The sequence below is a fragment of the Vitis vinifera genome, chromosome 19 (genome assembly GCF_030704535.1).
Source record: "Vitis vinifera cultivar Pinot Noir 40024 chromosome 19, ASM3070453v1".
Lineage (NCBI taxonomy): Eukaryota > Viridiplantae > Streptophyta > Magnoliopsida > Vitales > Vitaceae > Vitis > Vitis vinifera.
Genome location: NC_081823.1, coordinates 2203506 through 2228460, shown reverse-complemented (window position 1 = coordinate 2228460; position 24955 = coordinate 2203506). Strand labels below are relative to the sequence as shown.

Here is a 24955-nt window from a genome sequence, read left to right as displayed (position 1 = left end):
TATTCGGATGGCTTATGCTGGTCATCCGGATGTATTTGTGGAAGCCGTCCGGATGTTCTATGCTTACAAGTGTCGTTTGAACTTCCTTGAGGCAGTCCGGATATGAGGTGGAAGTCGTCCGGATGTTTTATGTTTATAAGTATCGTTTGAACTTCCTTGAGGCAGTCCGGATATAAGGTGGAAGTCGTCTGGATGTCTTATGTTTATAAGTGTCGTTTGAACTTCCTTGAGGTAGTCCGAATATGAGAGGCGCGTCACGTGTATCCGGATGGGGGTGATCCGGATGGTAATGCGTGCCACGTGTCACCATGAGATGCGTGACACGTGTTCTCAGGAGGAGGGGTCCCTACAGTGCCCCTCTTTTTAACTTGCCCATTTTTGCCCGTGCAAAATGGGCGGGTTAAAAATAATTGATATTTTGAAACTGAGGCTACTTTTTTGCGCTCATTAGGCCACGTGGTGAACGAGGGTGAAGAGAGAGAGGAGCATTTATGATGAGCCGTCGTCTCTGTGTATTCTCAGGTAGCATGTCGTTTCAATGATAACGTAGTTGATCGTTCGGTATACCGAGGAGTTGTCTCCCTATAAATAGCATACTGTGCCCACTGTTGCATTTTTCCTACTGCGTTTTTCTGAGAGTGCTTTCTTCTTCTACCTTCTGCATACCTTCGCTTTTCCCGAGTGAAACCCTAGAATTTTCTGACGGTGATTTGTTGCGTTCTGACGGTGTTTGCCTTGCGATTTGCAACCTTTGCCTTCCTTTTACACTTGGTACGTATTTTTTGTGCCTTGTTCTCTTGCTTTCTGTGCTTTGGTGTTGTTGGTTTGTTTGGGCGAGTGTTGTTGTGACTGGGTGTTGTGTCAGTTGTTTGCGAGGGTTTGACTGTGTTTAAGGGTTTTTGTTGCCCCCCTGTGTTTTTGTGTGGGTTGGGGGTTTTCTCGTTGGGGTAGAGTCAAGGATTTGTGGGATGGGTATAGTGGTGGTGTGAGGTTTTTCTGAGAGTTTCTGTTTGTTTTTTACTGTTGGTACTTTTTATGCAGTTTCCATTCCAATCTTGGGCTAGAAAATGTCTGCAAACAAGGAAGTTGTTTCGTCTGGTCCGGCCGGTGATGCTCCTGAGAAACCCGTAGATAAGCTGAGTGTAAAGGAGTTCCGGGATTGTTTCTACATTCCAAATGGCGTGCTTGTGGAATTTCTGGATGAGGAGGAGGTTGTGTCCACCGAGAAAGCTGAAGGTCTTGCCATCACCTTCTCAAAGGAGCAATTCAATGTCGGGCTCCGGTTCCCTCTCCCGGTGTTGTTCAATGAGTTCCTCCGTTTTACCTAGATCCCACCAGCCTTCATCCACCCTAATACAGTCCGGGTGTTGATGGGATGCAGCATTCTTAACATGCTGTTCAACCTTGACCTATTGCTGCTGGAGGTCCTTTTTGTTTATTCCCTGAAGAAGGGAAAAAATGATATCTTCAGTATGGCGGCCCATCTGCCTTTGCTCCAATTGGTGACTGAGCTGCCGGATTAAACAATGGAGGGGCGAAGGGATATGTGGTGGTCTGGGGTGCCTGAGCGGGGCTATTGGAGCATCCGGAGAGACCTTTTTCTCCAAACTACTCACTGGTGCTTCCGGGTACGTCAGCTTTACGTGTTTTGTCCGGCATTTATCTTTGTTGTCTTTCTTGCTGGTTTTATTAGATGACATAATTATTTTTGGTTTTTTGATAATGCAGGTTCGGACAAGAGGGGCCACGTAGTTGAGTGGGTAGAAAAAACGTCTTTTGTTCGTTTGAACAAGGTGTTCGAGATTACTGCCGCAGAGAGGCAGTATGTGACGCTACTCACTGCGCGGAACCTCATGGCTGCGACACTAACTGCACTGTAGAATATTGGCTTCATACCTAATTTGGATGCCAAAGGGGGAGCCCAATAGGCTGTATCATAGAACAAAAAGTCCGACTTCAAGGCACGTAGGGCTGCTTCAACTTGGTCAGTGGTGCGGTCCATGGCGGTGGCGAGAAGGTGATGCAGGGAGATGGGCACATCGGAAGCAGTTTCAGCGCCGGGAGGGAGGCCATCAACATAGGGGATGGTGAGGGAATGGAAAGAGATGAGAGTAGGATGAAGATTCAAGTGCTGTAGCTGAGATTGAACCTTTTTGGGCAAGATGAAGGTGATGCTGTGGCCTCTTTCAGCGAGCTCGTTAGAGAGATGGAGGTAGGGAATCATATGACCAAAAGCAGACCATGGATACATGACTATATGGAATCTTGGGTTCTTGACCATCGCCATTTTCCCTTTTTCTTGGTTGGTTTATCACCATGGAATCATGGATTTTGGTTACAATTTATAGGGAGGTGCATCTCATTTCCAATGGGTTTAGGTGGAGAAAAATATGACCAAGAAACAAAAAATAATTATGAGGGTATTAAAATACGAAAAATATGATGTATATATTAAGAACGTAATTGACATATATAAAATATATAGACATGTTTTTTATTTTTTAAAATTGAAACTACTCTAATTTAATTAAGTTATAACTTGAGACATGGAATACATGAGAGCACGATCATATGAGACGATGGTATAATAAAACAAAATTAAGATATTAAAACATAAAATTAAAGTACAAAGACAAAGGAATAAGGTGTGAAACAATAAGATTAAGGTATAAAACAATAAAACCATGCCAAAATTACAAAATAATAAGATTTTGGTGCAAATTAATGAACTAAAATTATTTTGGTGGACAATAAAGATTCCTTATCATATTGAAATGACACTTGCTTGAATTGAGTTTGTAATTATATATATATAGTTTATAGGGATTCATATATTTTTTAAAAGAAAAAAATGTAGTTAACATCCCATCCTTTCCTATATGATCGAGGGAGGAAAAATATTTCAATTCTATTAGACCCACTTTTGTCTTCCTTCTTTTGTGTCTATCATTGTAAGAAAAACAAAAACAAAAATAAAAATTGTTACTTCAAAAACATTAATAATGAATTAAGAAATGATATGATAATTCTAAATTTTCAATCTGATCGTATCGTATCAAAGCATAACTTTTAGAACCAATCACTTATTTGACCCTATTTTCTATATCTTTCCTAAACATCTCTAGCAATATGAAATAATAATAAGTTAGCTAAATAAATGCTAGTAAATAAAATATTAAAACATAACAATTTTGTAATTATCTTACTATTGCTTCCTCAGAGTTTCAAAAGTGAACAAACCATCTCCAATCATCTTGATACTTTTTGGAGGTTTATGTTGCAGTCTCTTCTTAGTAGTATCATATGACTCATAGTATTTAGCTTTCAACTTGCTTTTATAATTGTTATACTTGTCTCCAAAGTACTTCAATGTATATGACTTATTGTTGATCCTCGTTTTGATAAGTCTTTGGTTTTTTTTTATTATTGAGGGCTTTTGGGGGCAGCCACTTTGAGGGCTTTTTGGGCAGCCACTTTGGAGAATTTCGGGCAGCCCATGCAGGAGATAAAAGAGAGGACTTTTGGGGCAAGGAGATTTTTTGAAAATTCCGGGCAGCAGCGGGAGATTTGGGGGGGAAAAAAAAAAGATATTTTTAGAGAGAGCAGCTGGTGGGTTTAAGAGGGGAGAAAGAAAAAGGGATTTTGGAGAGGAGAGGAAGAAACCGGGCAGCAGCGTTCTGAGAGAAAAATATGGAGGGGGAAAAAAAAAAGAGAGAGCAGCTGAGAGCAAGGAGGACGGAGCAGCAGGCTGGTTTTTGGCAGAGAGCAGTTGAAAAAAAAAGGAAGAAAAAGGGGAGCCGGCTGGGGGTTTCTTTTTAGAGGGGCGTTGGCTGCTTTGTGCGGAGAGGAGAAGTTGCACAAGGAGGGTTTTTTTTTAGATGCTGATGAGTGGTCATCATGCATAGAAAGGGGCAGTGAGAGTCAGGACTAGGGTTTTAATATTATATGGCTGATAAAAAAAACACACGTGTTCAATAGACACCATGGTCAAGAGGTGTCATCCACTTTTGAGGTATGTGATTGTCTTTTATAATATTATTATTATATTATAAGTTCTTTTTCAAAGTTCATTCTCTTTTATAATATTATTATTATATTATAAGTTTTTTTTTCCAAAGTTCACTAACGTGAATTATTGTTGCACGGTGGTGATGTAATTTCATGTGTAAATAGTATTAAAGCATGTAATGCTGAGATTGTTTTTTTTTTTTTTTTTTATTATTATTATCATTTTAGTTATTTATCTTAAAAAATTCCACTTTCGAATAATTTCAAAATTTTCAAGTTATATAATTTAATAATTTCTAATTCTTAAATAATTTTTAATTCCAATTTCTTTCAAAATTTAATTTTCAAAGTCCCAATTTTCATAATTTGTTTTTTTTTTATAATTTAACTTTCATAGTTTCCACTTCTTAAATAATTTTCAAAATTATGTTTTCTTTCGAATTTAATCTCTAAAATCCCAATTCTTAAATTTAAATTTTCAAATTTCTAATTCTCGAATAATTTTCAAATTTCCAATTTTTTTCAAATATAATTTCCAAAACTCAAATTCTTAAATTTAATTTTCACAATTCAATTTCTTTCAAATTTAATTTTTAAAACTCCAATTTTCAAAACTCAAGTTCTTAAATTTAATTTTCAAAATTCTAATTCTCAAATAAATTTCAAAAATCCAATTTTCCCTCTAACTGTTTTTAATTCCATTCAGGTTTCAAATAATCTTTTGTTCCTCTTGATTTTATATTAGCGTGAATGCAATTTTCATAATTCCTAAATAATGGAATTCGTGATATTAATTCATGCCATATTAACTGGGCTTTGGTGGGGGCCCTGTAGGGATCCCTCCCTCTGGGAAACACATGGCACGCATCTCACAGTGACACATGGCATGTGTTATCAGCCGGACCATCATCATCTGGATTCCCCTAAGGATACGCATGATGCAGTTCTCCTATCCGGACCGCCTCAAGGAAAGACAAATGACGTTTCAGCTTCTCCTATCCAAGGAAGAGCAAACGACGCTGGCAGAGCATAGACATCCGGGCAACCTTCATAATGCATCCGCTCCACAATACATCCGGATAATCAGCATGTGCCATCCGGATATAATCGTCCGGATCATCAATTAAAGTAAAGCAAGTCTTACACGCTATCACAACAAACAACCATGACCCACATCCTGTCACCTGCAGAGTGAGAAGACAAGATGAAGTGACAGCAAGTCACTTCCCACGATCATTCTGCATGATCACTTCCCACGATCCTTGACAGTCGCATCACCTACCATGGTTTCTGACAGCCGCTCGTAGGGTGATGATGCTCCTACTGACGCCTATTATCATCATAACAACATAAAATATCTCCTCACCATTAATGAGAGGAACAGTACCCTTGAAGCTGTATATACAGGCCTTCACACGAAGAGGAAAGGGATCCCTGGTAATCGCCTGATACCTAGTAAAAGGCCAACTGATTCGTATCTTCCTCTCTTAACCATGGCTAACAGAACCATCGGAGGGTGCATTCGGACACCTTGTCCGGATGTCTTTTGCAGGTATAACGACTGAATCAAGGACCTATTTTGGTTGAGGTCGCGCATCCATCCATCTGGCAACTACGTGGAGCACCAGGAACGCGAGGCATCAACAGGCCCCACATACATGATTTTATGATTGATTGACGGATTGATTGATTTGATTGCTATACATGATTGATTTATTCCACTCTATGATACACACATGTTTATTCTGTGTTTAATTATTAACATTTGTTTCCCTTGAAGTAAACCAATTCATTACTCAGGTACATTACTTGCTTTTCTTATTCATTTAGTTATTTTGTTTTGAGTGATATTCATTTGGTATCCATGCTCGATTAATCAATTGTCATGATTGCTTCATTTTATTAGTAGAGACCCATTTTAGGGACTTAGAGGGTTGCTACGGTTTTTACCGTACCTTCTCGAACATTTCCCAAAATAAGGAGTCACACTTAGGGTTTTTTTTTTCTTATTTTGTTTACCTTTTAAAAATAAAACAAAAATAAGTGGCGACTCCAAGTCATTCTTTTAATAAATAAAATCATTTTCAAATAAAAAATTGAGCTCGCTATTGAGTGAAAGCGTATGAGTCGAAATGCGGGGTCCACACTTACGTTTTTCATCTACATGATATTTTATATATATATAGTGTTTTATTTTTAATCATTCTACATATTTGTATAATTATTTTTCAAAGCAATCATAAAAAAACAAGTGAAAATAGTAAAAAATAACTAAAAAAATATTCTCTTAAAACACTCTATATCTTAAAAACAGAAAATAAAAAATAGTTTTTAGTTGTCAAATGTGTTTTCTTGGTTTTTTATTATAGAGAATAATTTTTTTTAAAAAAAAAAACCAAATAGGCTTTTAATTTTTAATGAGATTTATAAATTTCAAGATTAAATTCAAAACTCCAATAATAATGATTATATGTTTGAATTTTAGTTATGTAGAAGTTGAACAGGGGAATAAAAAATGATTAAAAGTAAACCTATAATATGTTACCTTTATCTATTATTAGTGAACTTTTAGCTCAGAACAAAGTAAACTTATAATACATTAAAATATTTGTATTGACACCTATAGAATTTCAAATTTTGAACATTAAATATGAATGATGAGACCTAGGCACTCAAATAAGAATACGAACAAATAAATGAAATTAAAATATAAAGATACAAATAAATTAAACTAATATATAAAAAATGATACTTCAAAAAAAAAAATCATATATTAATGTATTGTATTGGTATCCACAAAACTTCAAATTAGAATCGTTGAATATAAATGGTGAGACCCAAATCATCAAATCAGAGTACAAACAAATGAATCAAAGTATAAAGGTATAAATAAATCAAATTATGATACAAAAAATAGACTTAAAATATATGTAACACCACCTAATTGTTGAACACATTTTTAATGCCTAGGTTTTTGAAAAGGGGTAAATTTTTGTACTGTGGTTACAACGTAACCTAAATAGTACACTTTTTGCCATGGTCCAAACACGAGGAGCTGTAAAGCGTAAAGAACGCAGTCTCCCTGGAAGCTATGCTTTACGCGTTTTACACCTTTACCTTTACCTTTCCCTATCCGGCCGGAGTCTCTCTTCCACAATAATGGAAGTGCAGCTACCAGTCTACCACTAGATAATGGCAATGATAATTGACATGAGGGCCACACTTTTTAGTAGATGAATTCACGAATGGGAACTGCCATTCTTCCATTTATGTAGTACTGTAGGGCACAAAATTAATTATTTGCTATGCAAATTAAAAGCTAAAAATAACAAGTTATTCTCAATTAATTATCTTACATGCTAAGTGAAGAGCTAATTAGAAGGAAGATCCTTCTTTCCCGTGAACCAAACAATACAATTCTTTCAAGTACATGTATAATACATATATGAACATTGCACACCCTGAGTGAAGCAGTGCTTTTAAAACTCCCATAAAAAAACCCCATGATTATCTACTTATCTCTACCCATCTGATCAAGAAGGGAAAGGAGCACCTCCCTATAAGTTGCAACCATAAACCAACCAAGGAGAAGGAAAATGGCCATGGCCATGGCCAGGAGCACAAAATTGCATATAGCATTGTACCCATGGTTTGCTTTTGGCCATCTGACTCCTTACCTCCATCTCTCCAACGAGCTTGCTGAGAGGGGCCACAAGATCACCTTCATTTTGCCCAAAAAGGCTCAATCCCAGTTGCAGCATCTGAATCTTCATCCTACTCTCATCACTTTTCATCCCCTCACCATCCCACATGTTGATGGCCTCCCTCCCGGCGCTGAAACTGCTTCCGATGTGCCCTTCTTCATGCATCACCTTCTCGTCACCGCCATGGACCGCACCGCTGACCAAGTTGAGGCAGCCCTACGTGCCTTGAAGCCAGACTTTTTGCTCTTTGATTTTCCTTACTGGGCTCCCGCTTTGGCTTCCAAACTAGGCATCAAATCCATATACTACAGTGCAGTTTGTGCAGCAGCCCTTGCCCGCCACCCTGTCCCGGGTGGACAAGTTGGCAAAGACAGGCCAATTACAGCTGGGCCACCCCGTGGTTACCCCTCCTCAACTGTGGTGCTCCGCCCCATGAAGCTTGGATGGAACAATTACCGTATGCACCATTTGGGGAAGGCGTCAACTTGTATCAACGCCTCACCACCGGCATGAAATGCTGTGATGCCATCTCTATAAGAACATGTCATGAAATCGAAGGGGCCTTCTGTGACTACCTTGCAAGCCAGTATGGAAAACCAGTGCTCCTAACAGGCCCCGTATTGCCCAAACCTTTACCCACGCCATCAGAGGACCGGTGGGCGCAGTGGCTGAGTGGGTTTAAGCCTGGTTCAGTAATATTCTGTGCATTTGGAAGCCAAAACTTCCCTGAAAAGGACCAGTTCCAAGAACTACTCCTGGGGTTAGAGCTAACAGGCCTGCCATTCCTAGTAGCTCTAAAACCACCGACAGGAGCTGCAACCATTGAAGAGGCCTTTCCGGAGGGGTTCCAGGAGAGGGTCGGAGGGAGAGGAGTGGTTCATGGAGGGTGGGTGCCGCAGCCCTCAATACTGAGCCACCCATCAGTGGGGTGCTTTGTGAGCCACTGTGGCTTTGGATCAATGTGGGAGTCCTTGACCAGTGACCCCCAAATAGTGCTGGTACCGGAACTCCTTGACCAAATATTGAACACTAGGCTATTCGCGGAAGTGCTAAAAGTTGCAGTGGAGATTGAGAAGGAAGAAAACGGGTGGTTTTCAAAGGAGAGCTTGTGCAGAACCGTCAAATCAGTGATGGATGAAGAGAGTTCGGTGGGTGGTTTAGTGAGGAAGAATCATGCTAAGTGGAAGGAGACCTTGACCAGCCAAGGCTTTATGAGCAATTACATTGATAATTTTGCGCACCAACTGCAACAACTTTTGGATAAAAAATGATGAATTGATGGAGATCTTTCTTGATTAAAAAGAAATATTGTTGCAGAAAAGTATGTTTCTGGAGTAGAAATGTAGCAATGGAGACTCTCTAGTATAGTTCAGAAAATATTTCTCCTTTAATTTTCTCACTCCCCAACTAATAAGGAGAGTAGTAGTTTCATGTTTTGAAATATTCAATTTAGTACCTTTATTGCTTCCATCCTTTTTCTTTTTTCTTTTTAAATCTTATTTGGATAATAGATTTGAGATACGGTAGTTAAATATGGTTGAAAAATGCATCAAATTCATTATTTTATTCAAAATCTAATTTTAGAAAAATATTTTTTTGATAGAAAATGTGGTATGAGAGATTTTCTATATTGTTATTTTTGAAATTGAATTATAAAATAAATTTTTTAAAATATCTTTATGAATATTTTTTTGTTATAAAAGGAAAAACAAAGGTGTAAAATGAAAATACCCCACACATCTTAGAATAAATAAAAGACACCCAACGAAATAGAAAACAAAAATTATTTTGAGGTTTTTGATAAATGAAAGTGTGGACATTAAAATGAAAGAAATTTGTGAATGAATAAAGATACGAGCATCTCATCATCTCTCCCTTATTTTATATCAAAAAATATTTAAACATCGAACATAACTCTTTTTTTTCTAAATAATCAATTATTAAAATTGAAGAAAAATATGTTAAACTTGTTAATTTAAAATTGTGTTATATCACATCAAATATAGGTGTTTGTTTAACACTATAAATGATGTACTTTAATTTACTTCTATCATCTTATGAGACACTATAAGGCCATTGCATTCATAGGAGGGGAAGGAAAGTGATTACGATATCCTACATGAGTTAGAAAAAAAAAGTTTTTAACAAGATATATAGTTAAAATACTATTTAAAAATCAATAGATATGATAATTCTTTCCACTCGCGTGTGTGCACGCGCGCATTATAGATTGATTGTTTCAAATAATATAAAAAGATGGATTAGGTTTTAAAAATCTTATTAATTTGCTTTTTGATCTTTTTGTGTCCTACAACAAAAGCTAAATCAAATCAATTTTTTAAGACTTGTATCTTTTATGATTTATAATTGTTTAATGCTTGATAAGTTTTTAAATATTTATGATTATATACATTTTCATATGCTTTATTGAAATTGTTATATTATGATCAAATTATTTTTTAAATGTATTTCTTATATTTTGAGTTGGAAATTTTAAATAAATTTTAGATTTTAAACTCAAGTTGATTTTGATTACTTTTGAAAATAATATCATCAATCATTTAAACTAAATTGATAGTAAACAAGCCCAATATCAATTCATTTTTAATTCAAGAAATAAAATATATCAATTCTATTAATTATTTTCTCTAAAAATTATTGATTCACATCTTTTTTACACTAATAGATTTGAAAACAATTTTATTTTATTTAATATAAATATAAATTGAATAGAAATAGTGAATAAATTTCATAAAGTCATAGCATTCAAATATTGCAAAATGTAGGACACAATATTCTTATATTTATTACCCTTATACCTTTGTACGGAGCTATCATATAGACAATTTTTTATTTTATTTTTGTTATTGGAATTTTTGCAATTGACAAATTTAACCTTCTTTTTTTTTTTTTTCTCAATTTTGATAATTAGTATAATTGATGTCTAAACATTTTTTGATGAAAGGATAAAAGATAAACATTTTTTTTTAAAAAAAACGCTGCTTTTTTCATCTCAAGAAAGCACTTGGCATGATTCTTCTTCACCAAACAATCCACCTCGTTGACTTGATGGCTTTGCACAGACTCTCCTTTGAAACCTACCCGTTTTCTTCCTTCTCAACCTCCACTGCAACGTTAAGCTCTTCAGCCAATAGCCTGGCTCTGAAGGTTTGGTCAGAAAGGTCTGGTCTGGTACCAGCACTAGGTGGGGGTCACTCATCAAGGACTTTAATTTTTAATGAGTTTAGTCAAAGTAATGATTATGTCTTTCAATTTGGTCAAAGTAATGATTTGAAAGTGAATTTTAGTTATATAAAAGTTGAATAGGGGAATAAAAAATGATTAAAATCTATAATATGTTACCTTTATTTGTCATTATTGAACTCTTAGCTCAGAACAGAGGAAACTTATGATACATTAAAAATTTTGTATTGGCATATATGAATGATCTATGCACTCAAATAAGAGGACAAATAGACTTAAAATTATAATACAAACAAATAAACTAAAGTATAAAAATATAAATAAATTAAATTATAATATTAAAAATAGACTTAAAATACATAGGTAATGTTGATGACAAAGTCCACCGAGGCAACACCACTTACTGGAAATGGAGATTTGATCAACTAAAGAGAATTGACTCCTACCTTTATCCTGCAAAGGATATCCGGACAGGCCGTCTGGATACCCTCCTGAAGCTTAAGTTAGTTTTTTGTGAATGACTGAGAATAATCCTCTCGTGAGAGAGAATTTTTTTCACCGTTTCTTTTCTTACCTCCCTTGAGAGTTCTTTCAAGGTTTTTATATGGTTGGAGGGTTCATGTCACCGTTGGGCTAGCGGGGCTTATGATAGTCATGATTGCTCATAGGGTAACGAGACAATCATGACATTCTTAGGTGCTAGGTGGTGACTGTCAAAGGGGCACTCAGGTGGCGCATCCATCACTTCAAGTTATAATCGTCTGAACGTGGGTAGTGTCAGGCGGCTTGAGAAGACATGCGAATGTCCCATCAAGCACGTTTTGAATTAAAGACGAGTGACGACTTGAGAAACTTGGTCAAGGACACAGTTTGGGGTGCTTTTTCCAATACCATGCAAACACGGGCGTCGATTCGTTGGCAGTAAATTCCGAATAGGATATATTCGGAGTTTAGGTCACGAATGACCCATGCCGGATAGGGCACGAGCACTACCACGTGTCCCGCGAAAAGGGGAGGCCACATGGCAGTTTTGGAGGGATCAGTAACACCACCTAATTGTTAAACACATTTTTAATGCCTAAGTTTTTGAAAAGAGGTAAATTTTTGTACTGTGGTTGTAATGTAACCTAAATAGTACACTTCTTGGCATGGTCGAGTTGTAAAGTGTAAAGAACGCAGTCTCCATGAAAGCTATGCTATACCCTTTTAACACCTTTACCTTTCCCTATCCGGCCGGAGTCTCTCTTCCATAATAATGGAAGTGCAGCTACCAGTCTACCACTAGATGATGGCAATGATTATTGACACGAGGGCCACACTTTTTGAGTTTTGGGTCAAAATGACCCATTTTTTAAACTTAACGTTGAAAACGGACTCATTTTCAAACTATTGTTCAAAATGGCCTCTTTGATGCCATATCAGCCCATAAAATCAATATTTTATACCCTTTTTACTTTACCTTTTCCAGCCATCCCCGTCCTCTGTTCGAAATAGCCCTTTGAAGCCACATCAGCCCATAAAATTAATATTTTATACCCTTTTTACTTTACCTTTTCTCCAACCATCCCCGAGCTCTGTTCTCTCCCATTCTGCTATCTCTCTATGCGATTTTTTTTTGTAAACCCTAGCCCCACCAGTGGGCCACTAAAAAAGACGGTGGAGCTACAAAAAAGTTTAAGGTGAGTCCTAATCTTCTTTTTGGCTTATATAAAGTTTTTGGCACTTTCCAATTTTTTTTCCCATCTCAAAATCTCGGTTTTTAGAATTTTTTTTTCCATTGTTGTGAATGATTGGTTAGGGAGTGTGCTTATGGTGAATTAATGACTATTAGTATCGGATTTTGGGGCAATCGCTGGGGAGGATTAGGCTTACGGTGTCGACATTGAGGAGCTACTCAGTCTACGGAAAAATAGGTGATTTGGGCTGTGTTGATTGTGTTTTGTTGCTCTATTTGGTTGGTGAGAATTGGCTACAAGGAGAGTAAATTATTGTTACAAAAAACCGAGACCCTCCCATTGCAGCTGTTGGGCTTAATTAAAATGAGTTTTTAACAAAACAAGAACAGGAAATGAGATGGTTGTTGTTTAAAAAAATGGAGGTTTTGGGTTTGTTTTTTTTTTGTGTATTTAAGTCCATGTATACACAAACGCATGTATATTAAAATCTGTCATATTCATTTTTAAGTATTGGGCAGACATATTTGGGAATTCTGGCAATATAGAATACATGGTTAGTTTGCATTTTTAATTTAAATTTGTAGGTTCTATAAGATGTAATTGACTTGTTCTGCAATATAGAATACGTGGTTAGTTTGCATTTTTAATTTAAATTTGGAAATAAAAAAATATAATATTTTATAATATTTAAATAATAAAAGGATTTATGAGGATATTATCATATATATGAAATTAACTTATAAGATTTTGTAGTTAAGGGGAAAAAAATTAGGATTAATCGAAAAAAAAATTTGAAATTATTATGGGGCATTAATTAATTGTGAAGATGAAATGTTATTTTTTTTCAAAAATCATACAATATTTCTAATATATATATAACTAATGCAAAATACTTACATAAAAAAGGGCTAGCTCAATTGGTGGCTAGCTCCCTTATGGATCCATAAGGGAAGGGGTTCGAATCCCCTTCCCTTCAAAACTGAAAACTATTTTAATTTTTACCCAAACCTACCCGCCAAGCCCGTTCGGGCAGCCCGCCCAGCCGGCCCACGCAACCAAGCCCGTTCCGACAACCTGCGCAAGCCGTCCGGACGGGCTTGCGCGAGCTGTCCGAACGGGCTTGCGCGGGCTGCCCGGACTGGCTTGCGTGGGCCGGCTGGGCGGGCGGGCTGCCCGGGTGGTAGGTTTGGGTAAAAAATTAAAATAGTTTTCAGTTTTGAAGGGAAGGGGATGGATCCATAAGGGAGCTAGCCACCAATTGAGCTAGCTCTCTTTTGTGTAAGTATTTTGCATTAGTTATATATATATTAGAAATATTGTATGATTTTTGAAAAAAAATAAAAGTGAGCTGGTTGTTCAAAATTATTTTTGAAAAAAATAATTTTGTCTCAAATTATTCAATATTATTGAACAACATTTCCCCTAAACAGTAAAGATTCAAAATTTTTCAATGTAACCTGATATAATTAAAATATGAATGAATTGAAAAAAAACAACAATTTCTAACAACATTAATTTCATTATTAAAATTTTAAAAATTTGAACAGCATCTCCCCTAAATAATAGAGATTAATATTTTTTTTCATGTAACCTGATATAAGCAAAATAAGAATGAATTAACAAAAAATAATAATTTCAAACAAACAAACGTCAATAAGATGTTCAATAAGATAGTTTCTACATATATCTTAAAACGATTAAGGTCAATACTAGTAAATTTAAAAAAAAAAAACAGTACAATAAGATGTTCATGAAGTACATCAACTCCTCCTATCATTGGTTTCTCTATTAGGATAAGAACGCCGATTATGACCCGATTGCTTGCAAAGTCCACATGTTTGTGGAGTCCTAGTTTCCCTTGCATCCATCTCATTATGCAAACGACTTAATTTTGGTCGACCAGAAGTTAGCCGTTTCATTGAGTCTGAAGGCACAATTATCGGTCCATTATATTGAGGCCACTCCAACTCATCAAATATGGGATAAAACAAGGGAGCCCATGTTGATAGGTAAGCACGTGTGGTGTAATAACCTTGTACAAATTGTCGAAAATCAATTGCTGGACAATGACAAGCAGCAAGAATATGCGAACATGGGAATCCTAACAAAAGTGTTTTGTTACATGTGCAAGACCCCGTTTGAAGGGTAACATGATATGTGCGAGGTTTCCTATTATTGCTTCCAATAGAGTGTCTAGTTTTAACATGAAAACGTCCCGCCACATGATCATACAAAAGAACCTCATGTGCACCCGCCTTAACAACTTTAGCCTTTATCTTGGCGTCAATATGTGGAGTGAATTCTTCACCTGAAGCGAGCCGACTGGCACCATGCTCCCGCCTGACTGTGAAGTAACTGTTAACCCGATAAAAAGTTAACTGGATTAAAGCTGTTATTGGTAAGTTACGAGCACCCTTAAGGACACCATTAAAAACTTCAGACATATTAGTTGTCATAATCCCATATCTCCGCCCACCATCATATGAGAGTGCCCATTTTTCAAGAGGAATTTACTCCAACCAATTTCTAGCCTCGGCATTTATCCGGCCAATTGTATCCATGTGAGAAATAAATTTTTTAACTTTACTTTCCATAGCAGCCCTACACATGAGATCCTTTAAAGTCTTATATTTGAACTTTGTGTTGAAATTACTCGCTAAATGACGCATGCAAAATCTATGACAAGCATCTGGCTGAGTCCATCCCGAATATGTTTCATTGAGAGCAGCTATAATGCCAAGATGACGATCAGAAATCAGACACAACCCTTTCCTTTGTGTTACTCCAACTCGGATACATGCCAAAAACCAACTCCAACTATCTGTATTCTCTCCTTCTGTAATGGCAAATGCAAGTGGAAACAATTGGTTATTACCATCACATCCCATAGCAATCAGCAAAGTCCCTTTATATTTTCCATACAAATGTGTCCCATCAATACTGAGAACTGGTCGACAGTGTGCAAACCCTTTAATAGATGGAGCGAATGCCCAAAAAACACGTTGAAAAATTTCTTCATTCGGATTGTTTCCAGGAACCATTTTGGAATACATAATGCATCCAGGATTTGACTGCTCCAAGGCAAGGAAGAAACGAGGCAACTCTGCATAAGACTTGTACCAATCACCAAATAATCGAGTCATTGCTTTCCTTTTTGTCTTCATTGCTTTTTGATAAGAAAGTTGGTAACCAAATTGTTCTGCAACAACAGCTTGAATTGCAGCAACTGTAATGGTCATTTCTGCCTTCACCAATGTTTCAATATACTTAGATACAAAGCTAGAATCCAACTGTGAATGATCTTGATTAATACATGGATTGACACATGTATGAGGAACTTTGTACTTTGTGATTCTAAACATACCCGTATCTTTCACTGTCATTGCCCTTAGTCGTCATTGGCACTCTGGTGCTTTTTTACATTGAAGAACTAACACACTTGCATTTGATCTATAAACAGTAAACTCTTGGTGCGCCTTTATGGAAAACATCTTCACAGCATGTTGCAAATCTGATTTTGACGAAAATATTTGGCCAATTGATAATTCTCCATCAACATTTCCTAAAGCTGGCTTTTTCCATGGAGTCCAATCACTTACAACACAATTAATTGCCGCGTCCATATTTAAAAATTGTGGTGTAGGTGGCATATGGTATGAAACGGGTACAAATGTTTCTTGTAGGTTGTCATTAGAGATATTAAATTGGGTACCATGTGGAGAGGCAACTAGTGATGTGTTTTCAACCTCAAACTCAACCTTAGGATTATTAGACCTATCACCAACTTCAAGGTTCACAAATCTTGTGCTTTCACATTCCATAACTTGTTGGACCATCACCAAATCAATATTTTCTGTTTGACAACAATTTTCATCATCATTAGGTAAATGAATCTCATCTGTGTCGATTGCATCATCTCTATCATCTTCCTCATCTCTCTCATTTTCGTCATCAACATCAGTATCACCTGTTGATAATCGTGTCAAATGACCCATTTCATTACTCAAATGATAATGGTTGGGAGTTTGCTCTATGAATAATTGAATTGAAGACATTCCATATTTCGATGGCACCAGTAGCATACGTGCAACTGTCCGATCATTTCTCACCACTAATGGTTGAAATTTGTTCATTTCAGTTGGATGACGACATTTCAAGACTAATTGATAGTCTCTGTCAACACCAATGATATCATATATCATCTTCAACAACTCCACAAAGGTCGTATGAATGGGCACATCTATAGGCTCAATCTCTACATTATTTCCAATATATCTCAAATCCGTTTCTGTCCTCAAAATTGTTCCATTCCAATAACATAGCACTTCTACTGTGGAATCAGTCATAATTGCCTTCATATAAATAATAAGAAAAGGTTATTACAAAAAAAAAATTATATTTATTTAAGTAAAAAATAATGACAGATTTTAATATACACGTGTTTGTGTATACATGGACTTAAATACAAAAAAAAAAAAAAAAAAAACAAACCCAAAACCTCCATTTTTTTAAACAACAACCATCTCATTTCCTGTTCTTGTTTTGTTAAAAACTCATTTTAATTAAGCCCAACAGCTGCAATGGGAGGGTCTCGGTTTTTTGTAACAATAATTTACTCCTCTTGTAGCCAATTCTCACCAACCAAACATAGCAACAAAACACAATTAACACAGCCCAACAAAAAAAATTCTAAAAACCGAGATTTTGAGATGGGAAAAAAAATTGGAAAGTGCCAAAAACTTTATATAAGCCAAAAAGAAGATTAGGACTCACCTTAAACTTTTTTGTAGCTCCACCGTCTTTTTTAGTGGCCCACTAGTGGGGCTAGGGTTTACAAAAAAAAATCGCACAGAGAGATAGCAGAATGGGAGAGAACAGAGCTCGGGGATGGTTGGAGAAAAGGTAAAGTAAAAAGGGTATAAAATATTGATTTTATGGGCTAATGTGGCTTCAAATGGCTATTTTGAACAGAGGACGAGGATGGCTGGAAAAGGAAAAGTAAAAAGGGTATAAAATATTGATTTTATGGGCTGATGTGGCATCAAAGAGGCTATTTTGAACAATAGTTTGAAAATGAGCCCGTTTTCAACGTTAAGTTTAAAAAATGGGCCATTTTGACCCAAAACTCACACTTTTTAGTAGATGAATTCACGAATGGGACCTGTCATTCTTCCATTTCTGTAGTATTGTAGGGCACAAAATAATTATTTGCTATGCAAATTAAAAGCTAAAAATAACAAGAAGTTATTCTCAATTAATTATCTTACATGCTAAGCGAAGAGCTAATTAGAAGGAAGATCCTTCTTTCCCGTGAACCAAACAATACAATTCTTTCAACCCCATGATGGTACATGTATAATACATGTATGAACATTGCACACCCTGAGTGAAGCAGCGCTTTTAAAACTCCCATCAAAAACCCCATGATCGATTATCTAGTTATCTCTACCCTTCTGATCAAGAAGGGAAAGGAGCACCTCTCTATAAGTTGCACCCAGAATCTTCAACCATAAACCAACCAAGGAGAAGAAAAATGGCCATGGCCAGGAGCCCAAAATTGCATATAGCCATGTACCCATGGTTTGCTTTTGGTCATATGACTCCTTGCCTCCATCTCTCCAACGAGCTTGCTGATAGAGGCCACAAGATCACCTTCATTTTGCCCAGAAAGGCTCAATCCCAGCTACAGCACCTGAATCTTCATCCCACTCTCATAACTTTCCATCCCCTCACCATCCCCCATGTTGATGGCCTCCCTTCCGGCGCTGAAACTGCTTCCGATGTGCCCAACTTCTTGCATCACCTTCTCGCCACCGCCATGGACCGCACCACTGACCAAGTTGAGGCAGCCCTACGTGCCTTGAAGCCAGACCTTTTCCTCTTTGATTTTCTTCACTTGGCTCCCGCTTTGACTTCCAAAGTAGGCATCAAGTCCATATACTACAGTGCAGTTTGTGCAGCAGCCTTTGCCCGCCACCCTGTCCCGGGTCAACAAGTTAGCAAAGACAGGCCAATTACAGCTGTGACACCCCCTGGTTACCCCTCCTCAACGGTGGTGCTCCGCCCCATGAAGCTTGGATGGTGCAATTCCTGTTTGCCCCATTTGGTGAAGGCGTCAACTTGTATCTGTAAAGGATAATAAATATCCTCAAAGTGATAGAGATGAAACTTATCAAACTTATATTTATCACAATGTGTATTAGTTGATAAGTTGGTAGGTCTTATGTTTCCTGTATTTAAATTCAAATTATTATCCGATTTAAATCAGATTGTAACTACTTCAAGTATATGATATAAACATTGCATAACCTCTCCTTGATAATCAATAGAGGTTTTTCAACATTTCAGAATTCTTCTTTTCTTTACATCGTATCAGAGCAATCTCTGACTAACGTCCAATGTCTTCTACTATAGAGTCATCTTCAATCTCCTTTCTTACAACACCCTCATTATTTCACAATACCTTTAACCATCCCATCAACATCAAACTTGATCGGAGTAACTATCTTCTCCGGAAATCACAGATTATACCTGCCATCAAAGGTCATAATCTTGGTGGTTTTCTCTTTGGGACACTACCTTGCCCTCCCAAATATCAAGAAGAATCAACCCATAGTATTAATCCTGATTATATGCATGGGAACAACAAGACCAACTCCTTTTGTGTTGGTTACTAGCCTTTCTCTCTGAAGCCATTTTAGGGCACGTGGTTGGATGTCAAACCTCTCATGCAGTTTGGACCACCCTTGAAACTTTATTGGCCTCCCAGTCATCATCCAATATCATGCAACTTCAATTTCAACTCCAAAATACAAAAAAAAGGAGTTTCTGATATTGATGATTATCTTCTCAAAATGAAAAATATTGCAGATAAATTGGCAGTAGCAGGAGAACCTGTGGATGAACAAAGACTTGTCCTTCATATCTTAGGCGGACTGGGAGTTGAATGCAACCCTTTTGTGACATCGATCCTTGCCCGACCAGCATCGATTTCTCTATCTGAATTATCTACTTTGCTCACCAGCTTTCACATCCGTTTGAAGCAGCAAAATACAAAAGTCACATTGGATGTTAATCAACCTTCTGCCAACCTAGCTACTGCAACATCTCCGAAGCCAAAATCAGCACCTAAATATCATGGTAGTCGGCAAGGCCGTTTTCAGTTTAGTGCCAGAGCAAGGGGACATGGTGGCAATAGCAGAAATGAAATGGGTCGTGGCACTCGTCCACGATGCCAAGTTTGTGGAAAACTCGACCATCTTGCAATCTCATGCTACTACCGATTTGATCGTAACTTTCAACCTCCAAATAACCATTAACAATACCAGATGCATGCCATGATTGCCACACCTCAGATAATAACTAACCCATCCTGGTATGTCGACTCTGGAGCAACTCATCAGCTCACCCTGACATCAACAACCTTTCAACCCAAAATCCATACACTGGTACTGACAAAATAACAGTCGGCAATGGCACAGGTCTGGACATAAAACACATTGGAAATTCATTACTTCAAACACATCCACACACATTTACCCTTCAAAACATTTTGTTCTTGAAATTACAAAGAACCTTCTAAGCATTGCCAAATTCACATCTGACAACAATTGTTTTTTTTGAATTTTACCACACTTTTTTTCTTGTTAAGGATCAAGTTTCCAAGAAGATTTTGCTCCATGGGCTACTTGATCATGGTCTTTACAAATTGCAACTTCTGACCCCTCGTGCTGAGCAATCAAAACCTACTTGTTCGTTCAGTCCAGTTCAATTAGTGCAGTCTCACAACCAAGTTGTTTTTCTACTTTCAATAAGTCAATTGCCTTAACCACTTCACCTTCTCAGGCTCACATTTGGCATGCTCGATTAGGTCATCCTTTCCTTAGGATTTTATCCCAAGTTTTTTCATATTGTAATTTGCCTTTCAATTTTAATAAAAATATTGCATTTTGTGCTTCCTGTCAGTTTTTGGCAAACACAAACGTCTGCCTTTCAAACCTGTTGTTCAGAAAACAACCAAACCACTTCAGCTTATTCACAGTGACATTTGGGGACCATCCCCCATGATCTCCACCAAAGGCTTTCGATACTACATCTGATGATTTTTCACGCTACACATGGTTATATCCCTTACAAAACAAATCTGAAGCCTTATCATCTTTCATCAAATTTAAACTTCTTGTTGAAAATCAATTGGAAACAAAAATAAAATTTCTTCAAACTGATGAGGGTGGAGAATTTTCATCTACAACTTTTCGATAATTTCTTGAATCCCATGGCATACACCACCAGTTTTCTTGTCCACACGCCCATTAACAAAATGGCAAAGCAGAACACAAACAACGTCATATTGCGAAATGGGTATGACTTGTCTTGCTCATGCATCTTTACCTCTCTAATTCTAGGATTTTGCTTTGCCTTCTTTGTTTACACCATTAATCGTCTTCCAACCCCGATTCTTCAAAACAAAACTCCTTCGGAAAAAATTTTCCACCATCAACCTGACTACTCCTTTCTTCACACATTTGGTTGTGCATGCTACCCATTTACTCATCCTCTTAGCAAACAAAGATTCCAATTTCACTCCTTAAAACAAATCTTTCTTGGCTACAACCCATATCATAAAGGTTATTTGTGTCTCCCCAATTCTGGGAAAATTCTCATTTCACTGCATGTTATTTTTAATGAAAATGATTTCCCATTCTCCACTGATTTTTTCAAGCCTTCTAGTCCAATTTCCAAGCCACCAGACTTGCCATCCCAGTTCCTACAAGTGCTTCTCCCTTTATTGCCACAAGCTTCCTCATCCTCTCTCTCCCACATTCACCAAACCCCACAACTCCATCCACATGCTCCAGTACCTCCACAACCATCAAAACCCACCTTAACTCGCTCACGTGCTCCACTAGAACCACTCCCCACTCTCTCCCACGACAATACCGTAGGTACCATGGCCCTTCTAAACCCTCCCCCACCAGAACCCATAAAACCCACCAATTCCCATCTGCACTATTCAAACAGAATCTGGATGGGATTGTGGACATATTCAAAGCTCGGTTAGTTACAAAAGGTTTTCATCAATTTCCAGATGTTGATTACACTGAAACGTTCAGCCCAATGTGTTGATACCTAGTCAACTGAGGATGGATTCCTCCCTTAGGCGTGGTAGAGAAAGCTCTCGCTCCGGTATCGGAATCTAGGCCTTATGCTTCCCTGCACAAAGATGTCTGGACGGGTTGTCCGGACACACCCTCCGAAGCCCAAGTTAGACGTTAGGAGAATGGAAACCTTTAAAGAGAGAGAGAGAGAGTGGGTTGAGATGACTCGCTGTGTCCTCGTCTTCTTCTATTTCAATAGGATTTTTATAATGTTCAAATGTGGAGTCAGACTCCGTAGTGCTGAGTTGGCCCTTGTAGTGATGATTACGCAGTACTGACAGGACAATCATCACATCTGCAAGCGGCTGGGGGCTATGTCAAATGGCGCGTCATGACACAACTTGTTGTCCCTTCAACCTTGTTAACGGCTTGAGACTAAGCATGCCTATCTACTGAAACAGACGTGAGGATGAGAAGAATCCCATCAGTCAATCTAGTGTCAGCTAGCCATGGTCTCATATATCAGAAAATATTTGAGGTTATCAAGGATATGTGGGCCACTCAGCAACGCAAATGGTCCGGACAGGATGTCTCCGGATGCCTTGGAGGTCATCTGCGTAGTGATGAAGAACTGACACGTGGCCCAGCTAAAATGATGCCACGTGGACAGACGAGTGGAAGTACTTGTGGGTGGACACATGGGATAAACCCCCCCCCACCCCCACAACCCACAATGGTCAAAGCAACCACTATTTGCACTGTTCTATCCTTTGCAATCTCCCATAATTGGCCCATCCGTCAATTAGATGTCCATAATGCCTTCTTGAATGGACTTCTTGTGGAAGACGTATATATAGCTCAACCATCTGATTTTGTGCTTTCTCAATTTCCTAATTATTTTTGCAAATTAGAGAAGACATTATATGGTCTCAAACAGGCTCCTCGGGCTTGGTTCCAACATTTGCAAGACACTCTCCTCAAATGGGGTTTTCAACCTTTCATTGTTGATCCCTCCATGTTTCTCTTTTGAAACAATCAGCATACTCTGATTTTACTAGTTTATGTCGATGACATCCTTCTCATAGGTGATAGCATATCTCTCATGCAGTCCTTAATTTCATATCTCAACAAGAATTTTGCCTTAAAAGATTTGGGAGATCTTCATTAGTTTTTTGGGACTGGAAGCCTCTCGCCATGGTAATGCTCTATCTCACTCAATCGAAGTATATCCATGACTTGTTGGTTCGAACCAAAATGGATGGTGCTAAACCACTACCAAGCCCAATTATTGCTGGTAAACAACTCTCCATTCATGATGGTGACCCTATGAGCGATCCTCACACTTATCGTAGCACTGTTGGTGCACTCCAATACTTAACATTAACCAGGTCGGATATCACCTTTGTAGTCAACAAAGCTTCCCAATTCATGCACAACCCAACTACCCTACACTGGAAAGGGGTGAAACGGATATTGCGGTACCTTAATGGTACAATTTATCATGGTCTTCGACTCACTAGTGCATCTTCTTTACCTCTTTTGGCCTATATTGATGCAGATTGGACAAGCAATCCCGATGATAGAAATTCCATGAGTGGTTATGCTATTTATCTTGGGCCTAATCTTATTTCTTGGCAGACAACCAAGCAAAAAGTCATAGCTCATTCAAGTACAGAGTCGGAGTACAGAGCTATCGCACTAGCAGTTGTAGACTGTCATGGATCCAATCCTTGCTTAAAGATATTGGTATTATTCAACACTCTTCTCCTATCTTATGGTGTGATAATTTGGGAGCTATATTTCTTGCTGCAAATCCGGTCATTCACTCTAGAATGAAGCATGTAGAAATTAATTTCCACTTTGTTCGTGAAAAGGTCCTCCAAGGTAACCTCACTGTTAGACACATCTCTACTAATTATCAAATTGCAGATATCTTCGCTTGAGGGGTCTTGGGACTCAACGTTTCCAGATGCTCCAAGACAAGCTCAAACTAATAAAGATAAAACTTTACAAACTTATATTTATCACAATGTGTATTAGTTGATAACTTGGTAGGTTTTATCTTTATCAGTTTGGTAAGTTTGTTTTTTGTTTTTAAGTTCAAATTATTATCTGATTAAAATCAGATTGTAACTAATTCAAGTATACAATATAAATATTGTATAACCTCTCTTGATAATCAAGAGAGGCTTTTCTACATTTCCGAATTCTTCTTTTCTTTACGGTGTCAACGCCTCACCACTGGCATGAAATGCTGTGATGCCATCTCTAGAAGAACATGTCATGAAATTGAAGGGCCCTTCTGTGACTACATTGGAGGTCAGTATGGAAAACCAGTGTTCCTAACAGGCCCCGTATTACCCACGCCATTAGAGGACCGGTGGCCTCAGTGGCTGGGTGGGTTCAAGCCTGGTTCAGTAATATTCTGTGCATTTGGAAGCCAAAATTTCCAGGAAAAGGACCAGTTCCAAGAACTACTCCTGGGGTTAGAGCTAACAGGCCTGCCATTCCTAGTAGCTCTAAAACCACCGACAGGAGCTTAATAAAGATATATTGGTAAGTTAAGAGTAGGTTTTTTGTTCTTAAAAAAAATAATTAAAAGCTATTTTTATGATCAACCGTTCTCCAAAACTATTTTTTTATAATATTGTCAAATAATTCTAATTTTTTTATAAAATTGTCTACCACAAGATTCGGAGTAGAAAATCATACATCAATTAAAAGGAGATGAAAGAAATTAGTTCTCATTTAGAGGGCGAAAATGGTAACATAATATGAAATTCATGTTTCATATATAAAAATACGTGAGAATTAGAGGAGTGAAGTTTAGGGCCTGTTTGGTTGCTGTTTTTGAAAACTGTTCTGGAAAACAATTTTTGAGAACAGTTTTTAAGAACAGTTTTTGGTGTTTTTTTTTTAAAAATTGTGTTTGGGAATTGAATTTTGAAAAACAGTTTTTGTTCTCAAAAACAAAAAAACATGTTTGGTTGAGTTAATAAAAAAAAAAATTTAGAACAAATAAAACAAAAAACATGTTTGAAAGATTTTTTTTTCTTTTCTAATTAATAAAATATTTTCTTCAAGTAATTTTATATTATAAATTTATAAATAATTTTTAGATATATAGTTAATTTAAATTAAAAAAAATTATTTATTTTATTAATTTAAAAATAAAAATATTTTTTATATTTTTTAAAAAATAAATGAAACATAATAAAATTATTTTTATTAATATTTTTTTATTTAATCTTTAACTTTATTAAAA

At 37.1% G+C, this 24955-nt stretch overlaps 1 protein-coding gene and 2 pseudogenes across 1 annotated transcript; 2 read left to right on the top strand and 1 right to left on the bottom strand.

Annotated features, from left to right (window-relative positions):
- Nucleotides 1-1702: 1702 nt before the first annotated feature.
- Nucleotides 1703-2311, bottom strand: LOC109121758 (UDP-glycosyltransferase 79B9). Its single transcript, XM_019217004.2, has one exon. The coding sequence runs from the start codon at nt 2285-2287 to the stop codon at nt 1703-1705; it is 585 nt and encodes a 194-aa protein (XP_019072549.1). The 5' UTR covers nt 2288-2311.
- Nucleotides 2312-7466: 5155 nt separating this feature from the next.
- LOC100252148 (UDP-glycosyltransferase 79B9-like) lies at nt 7467-9177 on the top strand (annotated as a pseudogene).
- Nucleotides 9178-18125: 8948 nt separating this feature from the next.
- LOC100264170 (UDP-glycosyltransferase 79B11-like) lies at nt 18126-24233 on the top strand (annotated as a pseudogene).
- Nucleotides 24234-24955: the final 722 nt, after the last annotated feature.

Coding starts and splice junctions, on each gene's coding strand:
- LOC109121758 (XM_019217004.2), bottom strand. CDS start 2,287: ATGGCGATGGTCAAGAACCCAAGATTCCATATAGTCATGTATCCATGG.